The sequence below is a fragment of the Zootoca vivipara genome, chromosome 6, assembly GCF_965207765.1.
Source record: "Zootoca vivipara chromosome 6, rZooViv2.hap1.1, whole genome shotgun sequence".
Classification (NCBI taxonomy): domain Eukaryota; kingdom Metazoa; phylum Chordata; class Lepidosauria; order Squamata; family Lacertidae; genus Zootoca; species Zootoca vivipara.
In genome coordinates this window covers 83,977,010-83,989,612 of record NC_142589.1, presented here as the reverse complement: position 1 = coordinate 83,989,612, position 12,603 = coordinate 83,977,010, and the positions used below count along the sequence as shown (strand labels likewise).

General features: G+C 54.8%; 2 protein-coding genes across 2 annotated transcripts in view; one reads left to right on the top strand and one right to left on the bottom strand.

The window, feature by feature from the left end:
• Positions 1-314: 314 nt before the first annotated feature.
• GNG7 (G protein subunit gamma 7) overlaps positions 315-12,603 on the bottom strand; it is a 78,353-nt gene continuing 66,064 nt past the window's right edge. The window contains exons 4-5 of the mRNA XM_035118263.3: positions 5,142-5,257; positions 315-3,689 (exon numbers count right to left, since the gene is read on the bottom strand). Coding sequence (XP_034974154.1) covers positions 3,564-3,689; positions 5,142-5,222 — 207 coding nt within the window. The 5' untranslated portion in view covers positions 5,223-5,257 and the 3' untranslated portion in view covers positions 315-3,563. The remainder of the gene's footprint in view (positions 3,690-5,141; positions 5,258-12,603) is intronic.
• Positions 5,929-11,842, top strand: LOC118086120 (uncharacterized). Its single transcript, XM_035117398.3, has 5 exons — positions 5,929-6,181; positions 8,461-8,735; positions 9,150-9,285; positions 10,224-10,288; positions 11,495-11,842. Exons 1-5 carry the CDS (start codon positions 6,022-6,024, stop codon positions 11,840-11,842), a joined length of 984 nt encoding a protein of 327 aa, XP_034973289.3. The 5' UTR covers positions 5,929-6,021.

Below are 12,603 nucleotides of genomic sequence, written 5' to 3'. Positions count from 1 at the left end.
TTCCCGGTTTTGCACTCTTTGCTAGATACTGCTGCACATCAGAAACACCCATAAGGTGGGGGTGTGGAAAGGCAGCAAGGAGCCAATGGAAAGCAGGCTGGAGCCTTTTTAAAGCGGAGCAGATGTCTTCTTGAATTTTCTCTCTCAACTCTGGATTCAGCACGGACTTGCCCAGGGGAATTATTGGAGCTTGCACAGAGGATGGGGAGAGGGGAGGTGTGGACAGGCCCCCAAACTGTGCAGTTCCCTAAATAGAAGTTTTCAGAGCTGCCAGCCCCCCCCCCCGGGTTGGAAAAAGGGCAGAGACGAGACGCTCCAGCAAAAGTGACTTTTTAATTCGTTGTGTGATCAATTTCCTTATTGTTTTAAACAGCAATTCCACAAAATATTAAACACTGTGCGAGGAAAGAAACTGGTCTATGGCACACGGGGGGGGGGGGGGAGAACAATGAAGGGTTTGGCAAAAAGAGAAAGGAAACCAAGGAGGAGAAAGGAGGAGAGAGATGATCAAGCCTACGTTACGGACACGGGTTTTTCACTTCCCTAAAAATACAATCTTTACAAATCTCGATTTGCTTTTGGCAACAATATCAGGATTTGGCAAATAAGAACAAGGAACTGGAGAAAGAATTCAAAAGCACAAAACACCTGTGTGGTGGGCATTCTTTTTTTTTTTCTTCTCAAAAAAGAAAAACCACCTGTGAAATAAATGCCATTTAAGCTTGTTAAATTAAAAAGAGAACCTCGGAAAGTACTTATTTCATCAGTTTGGCAAAAAGAGAGAAGGGGTCAAATTGGCACCTTTGGAGAGACAGGAGGATGTAAGGCCTGGATCTCCAGAGAAGAGACGTGGGTTTTTAGGGAGGGGTCCCCCTGCTTCGGAGTGGGGTGCCGGGACAGGATAGCCGTGCCCCCTCCTCCTTCCAATGGAGCAGCACAGAAGGAAGAGCTTGCAAGCAAGGAGCAGGAGAGCTGGGTGGGGAGGGGTTTGCTAAGGAGAAGGAGGCCCTGGGGCGCCTCTCTCTTGCCCCCCACCCCAGCTGCCCAAACCCCCTCTTTGGTGCAGCAGCAGACCTGGGCAAGCAGGCGGAGAGGGGCAGGGAGCAGATACTCTCTGGCTGGCAAACAAGGGAGTTAAAGTGCTCCCCAGGTGAGAGGAGGGTTGGCACACCTGCCATGGCTTGTCCTGGGGCTCCCGGGGGCTCTCCTCTCTTGCTCCCTCCCAGTTTTGCGACAAGGGCTGGGAGGGGAGGGCCGGTGTTCCCCTAGGACTGTGCAGACCCCTTAGGAGGAGCAAGCCCCCCCGTTGCTCGACCCCCCCTTCCCAAAGAGATGCACACAACTACAAAGAACGCCCGTCTGCACTGGGACGCAGCCAGGAAAAAGCAACCACAAGTCACAGCCACACACAAGGAGATTTCTTTTACTGTTAAAGGGGGGGTGTCCCTCTCATTGCCTCCCCCGAAATGCAGAGGGCTCCCCCTCCCCACAGAGGTCAGAAGCGGAGAGCCCCAACCCCCCCTGCCTCCTCCATGGGAAGCAGCTCCTCCTAGGGACCCCGGCAGGATGGGGCCATCGGATGTGGTAGGGGTGCCCCCCTGCCCTTGAGCCACCAATGCTGCAGCACAGCCTGCCCCTCACCCCATAAGTGAACCCCCACCCCTCCCTCACTCCCCGTCCTGCTCTCAGGGTCTGCCCCCCCAGGACTCCAACCATGTGGATATGTGGGGGAGCTCCCTCTCTGCCCTATGATGCTGGTTGGTTGTGGGGTGGGCAGAGAGAGGCGGCAGAGAGAAGGTGGGGTTTTTTTGAGGGGAGGCCTGCGGGACCCCACCAGGAGGAAGGCCACGTGAGGGTGGAGCCAGAGAAAAGAACAAGACTCCCCCCAGGCCCAAAGGACGGCAGAAAGGGGCCACATTTGCTGCTTCTATGGTGTGCATGCGCCTATGTCTTGCTCTGGGGACCGCCCCCCCCCAAAAAAAAGGGTCCAGAGAGGGTCCAGGCTTGAGAGCGCTGGGGTAGAAAGCAAAGGGGAAATGGCTGGGTTCAACTCTCAGGGGTCAGCAGCCCAGCAGGAGGAAGAATAAATGCCCAGGGAAGGTTGAAAAAATATGGGGGGTGGGGGGCTGCTTGAGTCCCAGCAAGGCCACTCCCCTGGCAAGGAAGGGAACGAAGGAATGGGACAGAACAGCAGAGGCACCCCTTTGGATCCCCCCATCTGGCTCAATGAGGAAGCAGATGCCACAGGGTGGGGTGGGGGTTTTAGGGGGGTGTCCCTTTCCGCCAAACCTCCTTCCGTGGGAGACTCTCTGCAGCAGGACACACCAACAAGGGCTGGGAGGGGAGGGCCGGTGTTCCCACCATGGGCGGACGTGTCAACCCCAGTCTTCCAAAAACCCCAGGGAAAGGAGCAAAGGAGAGCTCCTTCTGTCCCCTTTGGGGACCAAGGTGACCTCCCTTCCACTGTGGCCCCTCCATTTTTCTGCCAAATGAGGCCTCCTTCCCTTGGGGGCATCTGAGAGCAAACCTGCTGGCTTGGATGGACCCCCCCCTCCCACTTTGGCCAGTGCCAAGCCCATGGCTTTGAGACAAGACCTTTCCAATCTCTGTCTCCCCCTCCCTCCTTTCCTTCAGGAACAGTTGCCTGGGCTGTGGGGTCCCATAGCCTGCCCCCCATCCCCATGAGACAAGCCACATTCGGCCTCTTCCGACCCCCTGCAGCACCCCTGGCTGGCCACCCTGCAGGGCTGTCGTCCACAGAGTCCCCTCCGCTCTTCCCCCAAGGGGAGAGAACCTCCTTTCTCCCTTGCAAGGTGGGGGGCAGGAAGATGCCCACTTTCTGCTCCCCCCACATCAAGGAAGGAGCCTTTCGCTCTCTCAGGAAGGAGGGAGTTGTTTATGGGGGACTCATGCGGGGAGACGGAGCCCTAGCAGGGCGAGGGGCTCAGGTTAGGAGGGGTGCACAGGAGGGGGGGCTGCTCCCCAAGGAAGGGTGCTGCTGCAAACAGGGGACACTTCTCCTCTGTGGGGACAGGAAGGCGCCCCCTGCCCCCCCAGCCCTGTCAGGGATTCTGCAGAGGGTCCGTGGCACTTCCAAGGCAGGAGCCACCTTGGGGGAATGGGAGGGGCCCGGTCATGGTTCCTGCCTTCTCCCCACTGATCCTGTGAGGCTTTTGAATCCAGGACTCCTGGGTGGGTCATTTGCAAAGGGGCACAGTGCGCAGATGCACGTGCAAAGAGCCCATCTCCCACAGAGCCACACCTCTGGTCCCACCTGCCAAGGGCCAAAGTGGGGAACGGGCTGCTTGGCGTCCAGGCCAAACCCGGCCCACTGGATGGACATCAGGGAGGTTTCCAAAAGGGCATGCCCGCCTCCCCTGCCCCTAAGCACCCCCTGTGCTCCTCAACCTGGCCAACCTTGTTCCCGGAATTGGGATCCCCCCCCCCGGGGGTCAGAATTGGACCTGGGCTTGGTGTAGTCTGCACCCTGATGGAGCCTCTCTGCCACTGGCGCGCCTCGGGTGTCCAGTGCCGCTGAGAGACAGATCCAGGCAGGGTGCAGGCTATAGGATGGTGCAGGGCTTCTTATCCTTGAAGGGGTTCTCAGAGGCTGGGACGCCCACCAGCAGAGGGTCGTTCCTGGCCTGCTGCTCGCAGTAATTCATGAGCTCCGAGGAGGCTTTGGAGACCTGCATGGGGAAGGAGGAGAGAGAGAAAACGTCATGTAAGAGCGGAAGGAGAGCAGCAGCAGGATCAGGTCCCCCTCTCAGCCTGTGCAGATGTGCCAGGGGAAGCCCGCAAGTACGTAGGACTCTGGCCTAAGAGAGACACCCTGCCTGCCTGCCACGAAAAAGTGTTGCTGCCTCTGACTTTGGAAGCAGAGCCCCCCTGGATAGGAAAGTGGTTGGCGATGGGGCGGGGGGGGGGAGGCTGTTTCAGATTCCCGAAATATGAAGCACCTCACCATCATGGGCATGGTTTGGGGGGGGGGCGCAGGTGCCCGCCAAGTCAAGCAAATAAATAAAAATACTTACCGTATATTCCGGTGTATAAGACGACTGGGCGTATAATACGACCCCCAACTTTTCCAGTCAAAATACAGTGGTACCTCTACTTATGAATAACTCTACTTACGAATGTTTCTACTTACGAACGGAGCTCCGTCCGCCATCTTGGATGCAGTTTAGATAGGATTTTTTCTACTTACGAATTTTTAGATAGGGTTGCTTCGACTTACGAATTTTTTCTCCCAATGCATTCCTATGGGATTCAACTTACAATTTTTTTTGACTTACGAATGTGCGTTCGGAACGCATTAAATTCATAAGAGGTACCACTGTATAGAGTTTGGGATATATTCACTGTATAAGAAATACGACCCGGCATATAAGACGACCCCCGACTTTTGAGAAGATTTACCTGGGTTAAAAAGTAGTCTTATACGCAGGAATATACAGTAACTAAAAGTAGAAATTGTGAAAATAGTTTGAGTTTTTTCTGAGCACTTGTGGTAAAAAGGAAGTAATTTGAAACAACTGTTGTTGAGACATTTCGTTCAGAATCTGCTAGATAGAGCACAGGATCGGGGGGGGGGAGTGTCCTGTGCCCCCGGAATATAAATCCTGGCTACGCCCATGCCCCCCCCTTTATTTAAGACAGGAACTGCATCCACGGGAAAACCACGGGACAAGGATGGAAAGGCTGAAGGACAAGACGGGAGCCGCGTTTCAGCTCCATGCTTAGCAGGGGTCCCTCCATGCCCCCCTGCCCCCTTCTCTTCCTGTCCTCCTCGTCTTCCTTCGGAGCACGGCAAGGGAGACCTCGGAAGGTGCAGCAATGGGGCTTGGGAGCCAGAGTTTTATTTCTGTCCCAAGGTCTCTTCTGGGAGCCAGACCCCAAGAGAGGCTCCCTGAGACCCCGGGCAAGAGTGGTGGGCAGATACCCTCAGCCCCCCCATTGCCAGAGTGATTGCCCAGAAAAGCTGCCGGGGGGGGGGGGGGCTCTTTGCTCTTGCACTAGGAGTGGGGTGGGTAGGAAGTCTGGACAGCCCAGGATGCCCCTTGCCTCTGGGAGAGCTTTGCAGGACCTTGTGGGGTGTGCCTGTGTGTGTGGGTGGGTGACCCTCCTCTTTCCTGGCGCACCTTTATCCTCTCGATCCCGGCCTCGATCCGCAGCTGCTCCACCAGCTTCCGTGCCTGGGCGATGTTGTTAGTGGTCGACATGGTCTGCCATGGGCTCTACGGCAACCCCTGGAATGCTGCCAGGGGGGAAAGGAGAGAAAGCATGTGGGACCTTCCCTCTTTCCCTAGAGGGACCCATTCCCCTCCTGCTCCTGCCTCTCAATGCAAAGGGCACCCAGGTAAGCAAGAGCAGCTCAGGCGTCTTCTGCTAATGTATCTTTAAATGTAAATATTTACCTTCCCTTTCTTAAAATATAGGCTATCAATCTGAAATAAATCTAGAAGGCACAATTTGCTTCAAAGGAGAATGCTATGCTATGTTTGTCATTTCTTAATCTTTGGACATGCTCTGCATTTTGTATATTTGTACTTCTCATGCTCTGTGTTTTGGATGTTTGCTGTAAGCTGTTTTGAGCACAGCTCATTGTGGGGAAATGGCATAGAACTGTAGGGTTGGAAGGGACCCCAGGGGTCATCTAGCCCAACCCTCTGCAACGCAGGAATCTTTTTGCCCAATGTGGGGGCTTGAACCCACAACCCTGAGATTAAGGGTCTCCTGCTCTCCAGATTGAGCTACCCAGCATGTAAGTGAACTCAATCAATCAATCAATCAATCAATTGGAGGGACGCCTCTTCCCTTTCCCCTTTTTTACGATAACATTATAGCCAACCCCACCCCTCCCTGAAGTACAGAGACAGTGCTAAGGAGCAGTCCATGGGAACCGAGACTCAAAGCGGTTCCGCCCAGCAGGAATAAATCAAGGAAAAGGGTGGCTCTGCAGTGTCCCAGTAGAAAGCCGTGTTTGAGAAGCTTGCACAGAGTCAAGATGTACAGGAAGCAATGCTTCTTTTTTCCAGGACAGCCTTCTCTTTGGGATGCAAGAATTCTGCCCCAGACCTGCAACACCCCAACCCCTGCTTGGATTCAGATTGCTCTCTCATTTTTGTTTCCAGGTTCCTGCACCTTGAACAGCCTTCTGCACGGATGGGATTTCAGCAGGGTACCGTACCAGCTCTATGGGAGAAACTGGCTACCCAGTGCCTTAGCTAGGGGGGGCCAGGGGGGGGGCTAGCCGGGGTTTTTGCCTCCAGAGGTGCCCAGCCAGTGTGCATGTACACAAATGTGCCAAACTGGGTCTTTGACCCAGGTGAAATAAAGTATAGTTTCTTTAACCACTCCAGGCTGACTAGTTACAGGTAGGTAGCCGTGTTGTTCTGAGTCGAAACAAAATAAAAAAATTCCTTCAGTAGCACCTTAAAGACCCGCTAAGTTTTTATTTTGGTATGAGCTTTCGTATGCATGCACACTTCATCAGATCCAGGCTGACTGACATCCAATGAACTTTTAAAATGTGTTTGGGGGGGAAGGTATTGGGTTGTTTTTATTTTATGTATTTTGTTTTGTATATCATGATTTTATGTTGTAACAGCCCTGAGACCTGTATACAATTTTTTAACAACAACAACAACAACAACAACAGATGATAGATAAGATAGTTTCCCCCCTGGGCTACCAACCAGAAGCCTAAACCTCCAGGACAAAATGCAGACAGGTTCCAGGACAATTGGACGGTGCCTTGAAGAGCTGCACAAAGACGAGGTGAAAACGGGCAGGAAAAGCTTCTGGCTTCTCCCCCCCAAAAGGAAACACCCCTGCCCTGTTCAATACCCTGCAGCAGAGCCTCCCTCCCGGGCTCCATGGTGTAAGTGGGGTGAGGATCGGGACCACAGGGGGCTTGCAAAGGAGGAGTCCACCTGCAGCCCAGGTGTGACTCACTTGCCCCAGGCTCCCTCCTGAATAAAAGGGAATAAAAGCTGCAGGAACCTCTTTCAGGTGGAAAGGGGTGGAAGAGTTGGGCAGCTGCTTGTGATGGAGGCGTTGTCAGCAGGTAGGTGCCCCAAGAGAGACTGCGAGTTCCTCCAGTTCAGACTGGGAGTGCTGGTTTTGGAGCTTTCTCCAGGGGAACCTGGAGGTTTCACTCCCGGGAGGAGGCAAACAGTCCCTTGGCGGGTGTAGGAGAGGATCCCTTAAGGCACCCAGAAAACAAGCAGAGGGTCCTCAGCCCCCTGCCCTCCCAGGATTCCCTTGGAGGTGTTATCCAAAAAATATGACCCCAACAAAGGTGTGTGGCAGTTTTGAAAGATTTTAGGGACTGCCCCGCCCCTTAGCCAAAGACTACCCAAAAGCACCAGACAGAATTCTGCATCTGCAGCAGAAATCTGAGTGTGTGGTTTGTGAGGGTTTGTCAGAAGACCTGATAATGCTGGCAAGGTTGCCTTATCCTGGCCAGTCTGGGACATTTTTGAAATGGTTTCTGAAACCTGCCCTACTCATGCACATTTGTAAGTGAAAAGAACCATTGGGAGAGGTGTTTACAAGCTATTTTCTTTTGCAGAGAACATATTTGGGGTCATTAAGAGTGGAGATTACTTCTGGATTGCTCCCCTGTTGTATTTTAGAAATGATGATGATGATGATGATAATAATACTTTTATTATTTACATTCCGCCCACCTGACTGGGTTATACTTATGCATGTGTGTTTTACCTTGTGTATTTATTTACAAGCATTCATCTTATTTCTGGCACCTTAGAATTCTTAAAACAGAGGGAAGGCCCACAGGGGGCTTACTTGCAAGTAATCTTTGCAGGCGGTGTCTCCACCTGAACCCAGAACCTGCTCATGCTGCGGGGGGGGGGAGGTATTGCCTTGCAGGGGTGGGGGCTCCACTGACTCTGGGGCTGAGATATAGGGATTTGGTGGGGGCTGGACAATGTGGCAGCATTGCGGGAGGAGGGTGCCCAAAGTGGCCCCCACTAGTCAGAGAAGCTCAGGAGTGGTGGCCAACGTGTGTCTACTCTGGGTAGATCCGAAGCCCCAGCTGTTTCCCATGTGGGGGTAAAGCCCCTTTGAAGTGGCGGATGGCATTGACTTTGGGGGAAGTGGAACTGGGGCCCCTTCCAAGCAGGCGGCGCTTAGCTGGGGTGGGGGCCCCCCAAGCCCCCCTACCCTTGGCTCCGTATAGAGAGACACATGTGCCCCTTGATGGACACATAGGATGCAGCCGCAGAGGGGGCAATGGCTGCAGGCAGGTGCCCCTCTCTGCCAAGTCTGCAACGTTCCAGGTGGGGCCACCACAAACTAGCCCAAGGAACCGAGTCCCACCACTGGATGGCTCCGAGTGGAAAGGCTTGCCCATGGGAACTGCGGTCCTTAAGGGAGTGGTGGGACGGTTGCACGATGCCTGGCAAATGCGCGCTCCTCCTCTTGTCTCTGCAGCCAAGTCCTCTCCCCCGCTGACCAGCCCCGTGGCCCGCCCCAAGACGCAGAACCCGCCTACGCTGACCATGGTGATGGAGGCAGTGAAGACCCTGGATGAGCCCAAGGGGGTCTCTGTCGTGGCCATAAAGCGCTACATCCTGGGCAGCTACCCCGGGGTGGACCCCATCCGCCTGAAGTACGCCTTGAAGGTGGCCCTGGCCAAAGGCCTGGAAAGGGGCTCTCTCATCCGGCCACGAAATTCTTCCGCACTGGGTGCCACAGGGAGATTCAAGGTGAGGGGGAAGGGGCTGGTGGGGGGGATTTAGCAGAGGGGTGGTATCTGTTGGGGGGACATGCCCTGCTCCTTCTAAGCCCCCCCCCACTTGTACTCAGCTCCCACCTTTTAGAAGCTGCCAGCAGGCGACAGTGGCCACAATCCCAGGACGGCTTCGACTGGCCGCCTGAACCAGCTTCCCTTGCATGTGAAGACAGGCTCCTGCTAGCTAGGGATAATGGGAGTTGTAGTTCAACAACAGCAGGAGACCCAGGTTTGGGAAACACTTATTTAGAGCAAAATATCTCTGTGGAATCTGCCCTGAGAGCTCAGAAAGACACCCCCCCACACACACACACCAGAACTACTGGGGAGAGGGTGCTTTTTCTTTCCCTGCTCTTAAATGTCCTTTCTTGTGTCCCAACACCTCCAGCTGGGCCCAGAGGAAGCCAAGGAAAAGAAGAGGCAGGAAAAGCATTCAGATTCGGATGGAAAAACAGCACCCAAACCCAAGAAAGCGGCCAAGAATCCCAAGGCTAAGGTTCCTGTGGAGAAACCGAGGCAGGGAGGTAAGGAGGAAGGGCCACAACCACAGCCACCTCTGGCTCTGTGGTTGCAGGGGGGCTGGTGGCCTCCATGGACGGAGGCAGGAGAATAAGGGCAGTGGTTGGGAGTCGTTGTGCTTGGGGTCCTGCTTGTGGGACAGCTGGTTGACCACAGTGACCCTTTGGTTTCTCCCAGCAGCCAGACTCCTCTTAAGCAGGTCTGTTGGGATAGCAGAACCTCCAGGGCCAGGGGCAGTCCACCCCTGAATGGCAAACAAGTGGCAGGGCTCTTGCACTCGGGTCCTAACCCATAATGGGCACATCATTGGCCCTGTGAGAACAGGAGGTTGTACTAGATGGGCTCTTTTTATGTTCTTATGCTGAAAAATGCGTGGTTTTTTAACTTCCTTTCTGGAACAAGATATCCTGCTTTTGTACGGTGGAGGCAGTCCACCTCCCCAACCCTAGATTGTGTGAGGACGGGGGGGGGGTCTGATGCAGACCTCTTGAGAGGCCCTCATGGAGCCTCCAGGTCCAGAGGCAGTCTATCTGGATCCCTAGGTCCTGAGGGGCATTTGACTGCTGTGAGGACAGGAGGCTGGACTGGACTTTGGACCTGATCTTGCAGCTGCAGGGCTCTTTTTCCAGGTCTTCCCTGAAGATGGCTGGGAAAGCGGCGCCTGGCTGGTGGGTCGCAATCCTGCTTCAGGGCGCCTGAGCTGGGTCAGCAGGTGGGTGGTCCCTGCCCTGAGGAGAGTCCAAAAGCAGCAGATGTGTTTCTGGGAGGAGCAAGTGAGGTGAACAAGGGAAAAGCCTGGCTCTCCTTCTGGATGGCCATCTCTCTCGGCTCGGCCAGCCTTTCCGCTCTGGCTCACAGACCCCTTGCCTAAGGGGCTGGGGCCCCCACCCTGGGCTCCCCCTGCTCAGCTGTGACATCTGGGGTGTTTTTGCTCCCTCTCCAGCAATCACAGAAGGGGAGGAGGAGGAGGCGGCTCCCAGCAAGAGTATCAAGGCGAAAGCTAGCAAGGTAAGTCCTGGGTGTCATTATTATTATTATTGTTGTTACTGTTGCTGTTGTTATTTATTACTAGTGCACCACCCTTCACCTGTAGAACTCAGGGCGGTTTGTCTTCTTTGTTGGGGGTTGCCGCCCCACAGTGCTGAGCTCTGGCCTCTTCTTGCTGCTAGCCAACCAGGCAGTGGGGAAGAAGGGGCCGGAGTGGGGGTCACTAATTCAGCTGAGAATGAGGAAGCCCTTTCTGTCTGGAATGGGGTCCCTGAGAAGATGGCTTTACTCTCCTTCCTTAGAGGTTTCCAAGCAGAGATTGGGCAGCCATCTGTCAGGGATGCTTTATCCGAGAGTCCCGCATTGCAGGGGGCTGGGCTGGATGACCTCTGGGGACCCCTCCTAACTCTGGTTCTCTGACAGCTGGGCCCTCAAAGCCTGCTGAGGTGTTAACTCTCTGCCTCAGGCCACTCCAAGCTGAACCTCTCTCTGCAAGCTCCTTCACACTTTCCTGTCTCCCCCGCTTATCTCTAATTGTTTTTCTTTGCCCTCCTTCGAATTTCTTCCAAAGAGCAGCATCCAGGACTGGCCTCAGGGCAGTCGAGATGCGCTGCCATGGAGACACCTCTCCCCTGCACAGTCCAGGTCCCCTTTCAATCAGAAGGCTTTTCCGTCCTGGGGGCCGCATGCCCATCTGCACAACCTTCCAGGGGCCAGTGGTGGAAGCGAATGGAGTGGCAAGTGTCAGTGCTGCCTTTGGTTAGCAGGTGACGCCCACTCACCCGTCCTCGAAATGAGAGGCAATTGTCCAAGGGCAAAAGCACTGGCAGAGCCTTTTGAGGGCCAGGCAATAAGTTATGGAGGGCCACATTTGGCCCTTGAGAGTGTACCCCATCCCTGGCCTATAGGAACAAATGTTTGCATTTGGATCTCAGTTCAGCTTGCACCTGAGGAAGTGGGGAACTCATTCATTGCTCCTCCATAGTGTAGAGTTGGAAGGGGACCCCACAGGGTCATCCAGTCCACCCCTCTGCAGTGCCGGAATCTCTTGCCCTAAGATTCAGAGTCTCAAGGGCCACTGTGGTGACTTGTGTGCAGCAATAAGACTGCTGGCTAAGCAGGGTCCAGCATGGCTTCAAACTGGTTGGGCTAGATGGCCCTCAGGGTCTCGTCCAACTCTACCATTCTACGAATTGAGGGCCTTCTCCTCTCTCCCCTGCCTCGCAGCATCCAGGCAAACCTCCTACGAAGCCCAAGGCGAAGAAGCCCCCCGGGGGGGAGAAAGTGGCCCAAATCTCCAAGAAACAAAGCTCTTCCAAGGCCCTCCCAGCAAACACACCCAGTGCCCCACAGGAAGCTGTGTCTAAGGAAAGCAAGACGGGGGGCCGAGGACGAGGGGCCCCCCAGGCAGAGGCCAAGGCACCTACAGCGGCCAAGAAAACCAAAGAGGCAAAGGGGGAGAAAGCCAAGGTTGACCAGGAGTCCAAACCCCCCAGAGTCAAAGGGGGGAAGAAGGGGGAGGGCAAGGGGAGGGAGGGGGAGAATCCAGCCAGTCGGGGCCCCAAGGAGGCCTGAGGGGCCAGATTCTGCAGGGAGGAGGCACATGGCTGTCCAACACGGCACCCTCCGTCCGCCTTGTCCAAGGGAGAGGAGACCCCTTTTATGGTGGGGGCTGCCCCTCCACCTCTGGCACAACGTCCCCATTTATGAATGGACTATTTATGAAGCAAAGACCCTGTTTTTAAACACCATGTCGTTTTCCAATAAAGTTCGTAGTGCAGCAAGTTGTGACCTCAGACGGCTGCTTATGCAAAATGGCTTCTCCATGTGTGGGGAGGCCTGACCACCTCCCAATGGGGCCCTGATCCTATGGGTGTGGCAGTTTCTATGGCTGGCCATTGTGAGAGCTGGGGGCTGGGCTAGACCCTTTGGGTCTTCTTGTGCCTTTAGGGAACCTCCAGGCCCAGAGGCAGTCCATCTGGGCTCCCTGGTGCTAACTGCATTCGGCCACTGTGAGGACAGGGCCCTGGGCAGGGCAGCTCCATTCGTGAGAGTGTGGTGCAGACGACGCCAAGGTTGCAGGCTCAATTCCCATACGGGACAGCTGCATATTCTTGCACTGCAGGGGGTTGGACTAGATGACCCTCAGGGTCCCTTCTCACTCTACGTTTCTATGAGTCTATGATCCCTGGCAGAGGGTTGGATTGGATGACACTCTATGATTCTATGATCTGAGCACAAGAGCAACTCTTCCCTCTTTGTGGTTTCCAGCAGTGAGGATTCAACTTTGGAAGGGAGATCACAGAACTGAAGCGTGAGATGATCCCTGCAAGGCA

What these genes read in the sequence shown, in the direction of transcription:
- LOC118086120 (XM_035117398.3), top strand. Translation starts at nt 6,022, where the DNA reads ATGCTTCTTTTTTCCAGGACAGCCTTCTCTTTGGGATGCAAGAATTCT. An exon ending in GTGCCACAGGGAGATTCAAG is followed by an intron (nt 8,736 to 9,149) that starts GTGAGGGGGAAG and finishes CAACACCTCCAG; the next exon opens with CTGGGCCCAGAGGAAGCCAA. An exon ending in TCAAGGCGAAAGCTAGCAAG is followed by an intron (nt 10,289 to 11,494) that starts GTAAGTCCTGGG and finishes CCTGCCTCGCAG; the next exon opens with CATCCAGGCAAACCTCCTAC.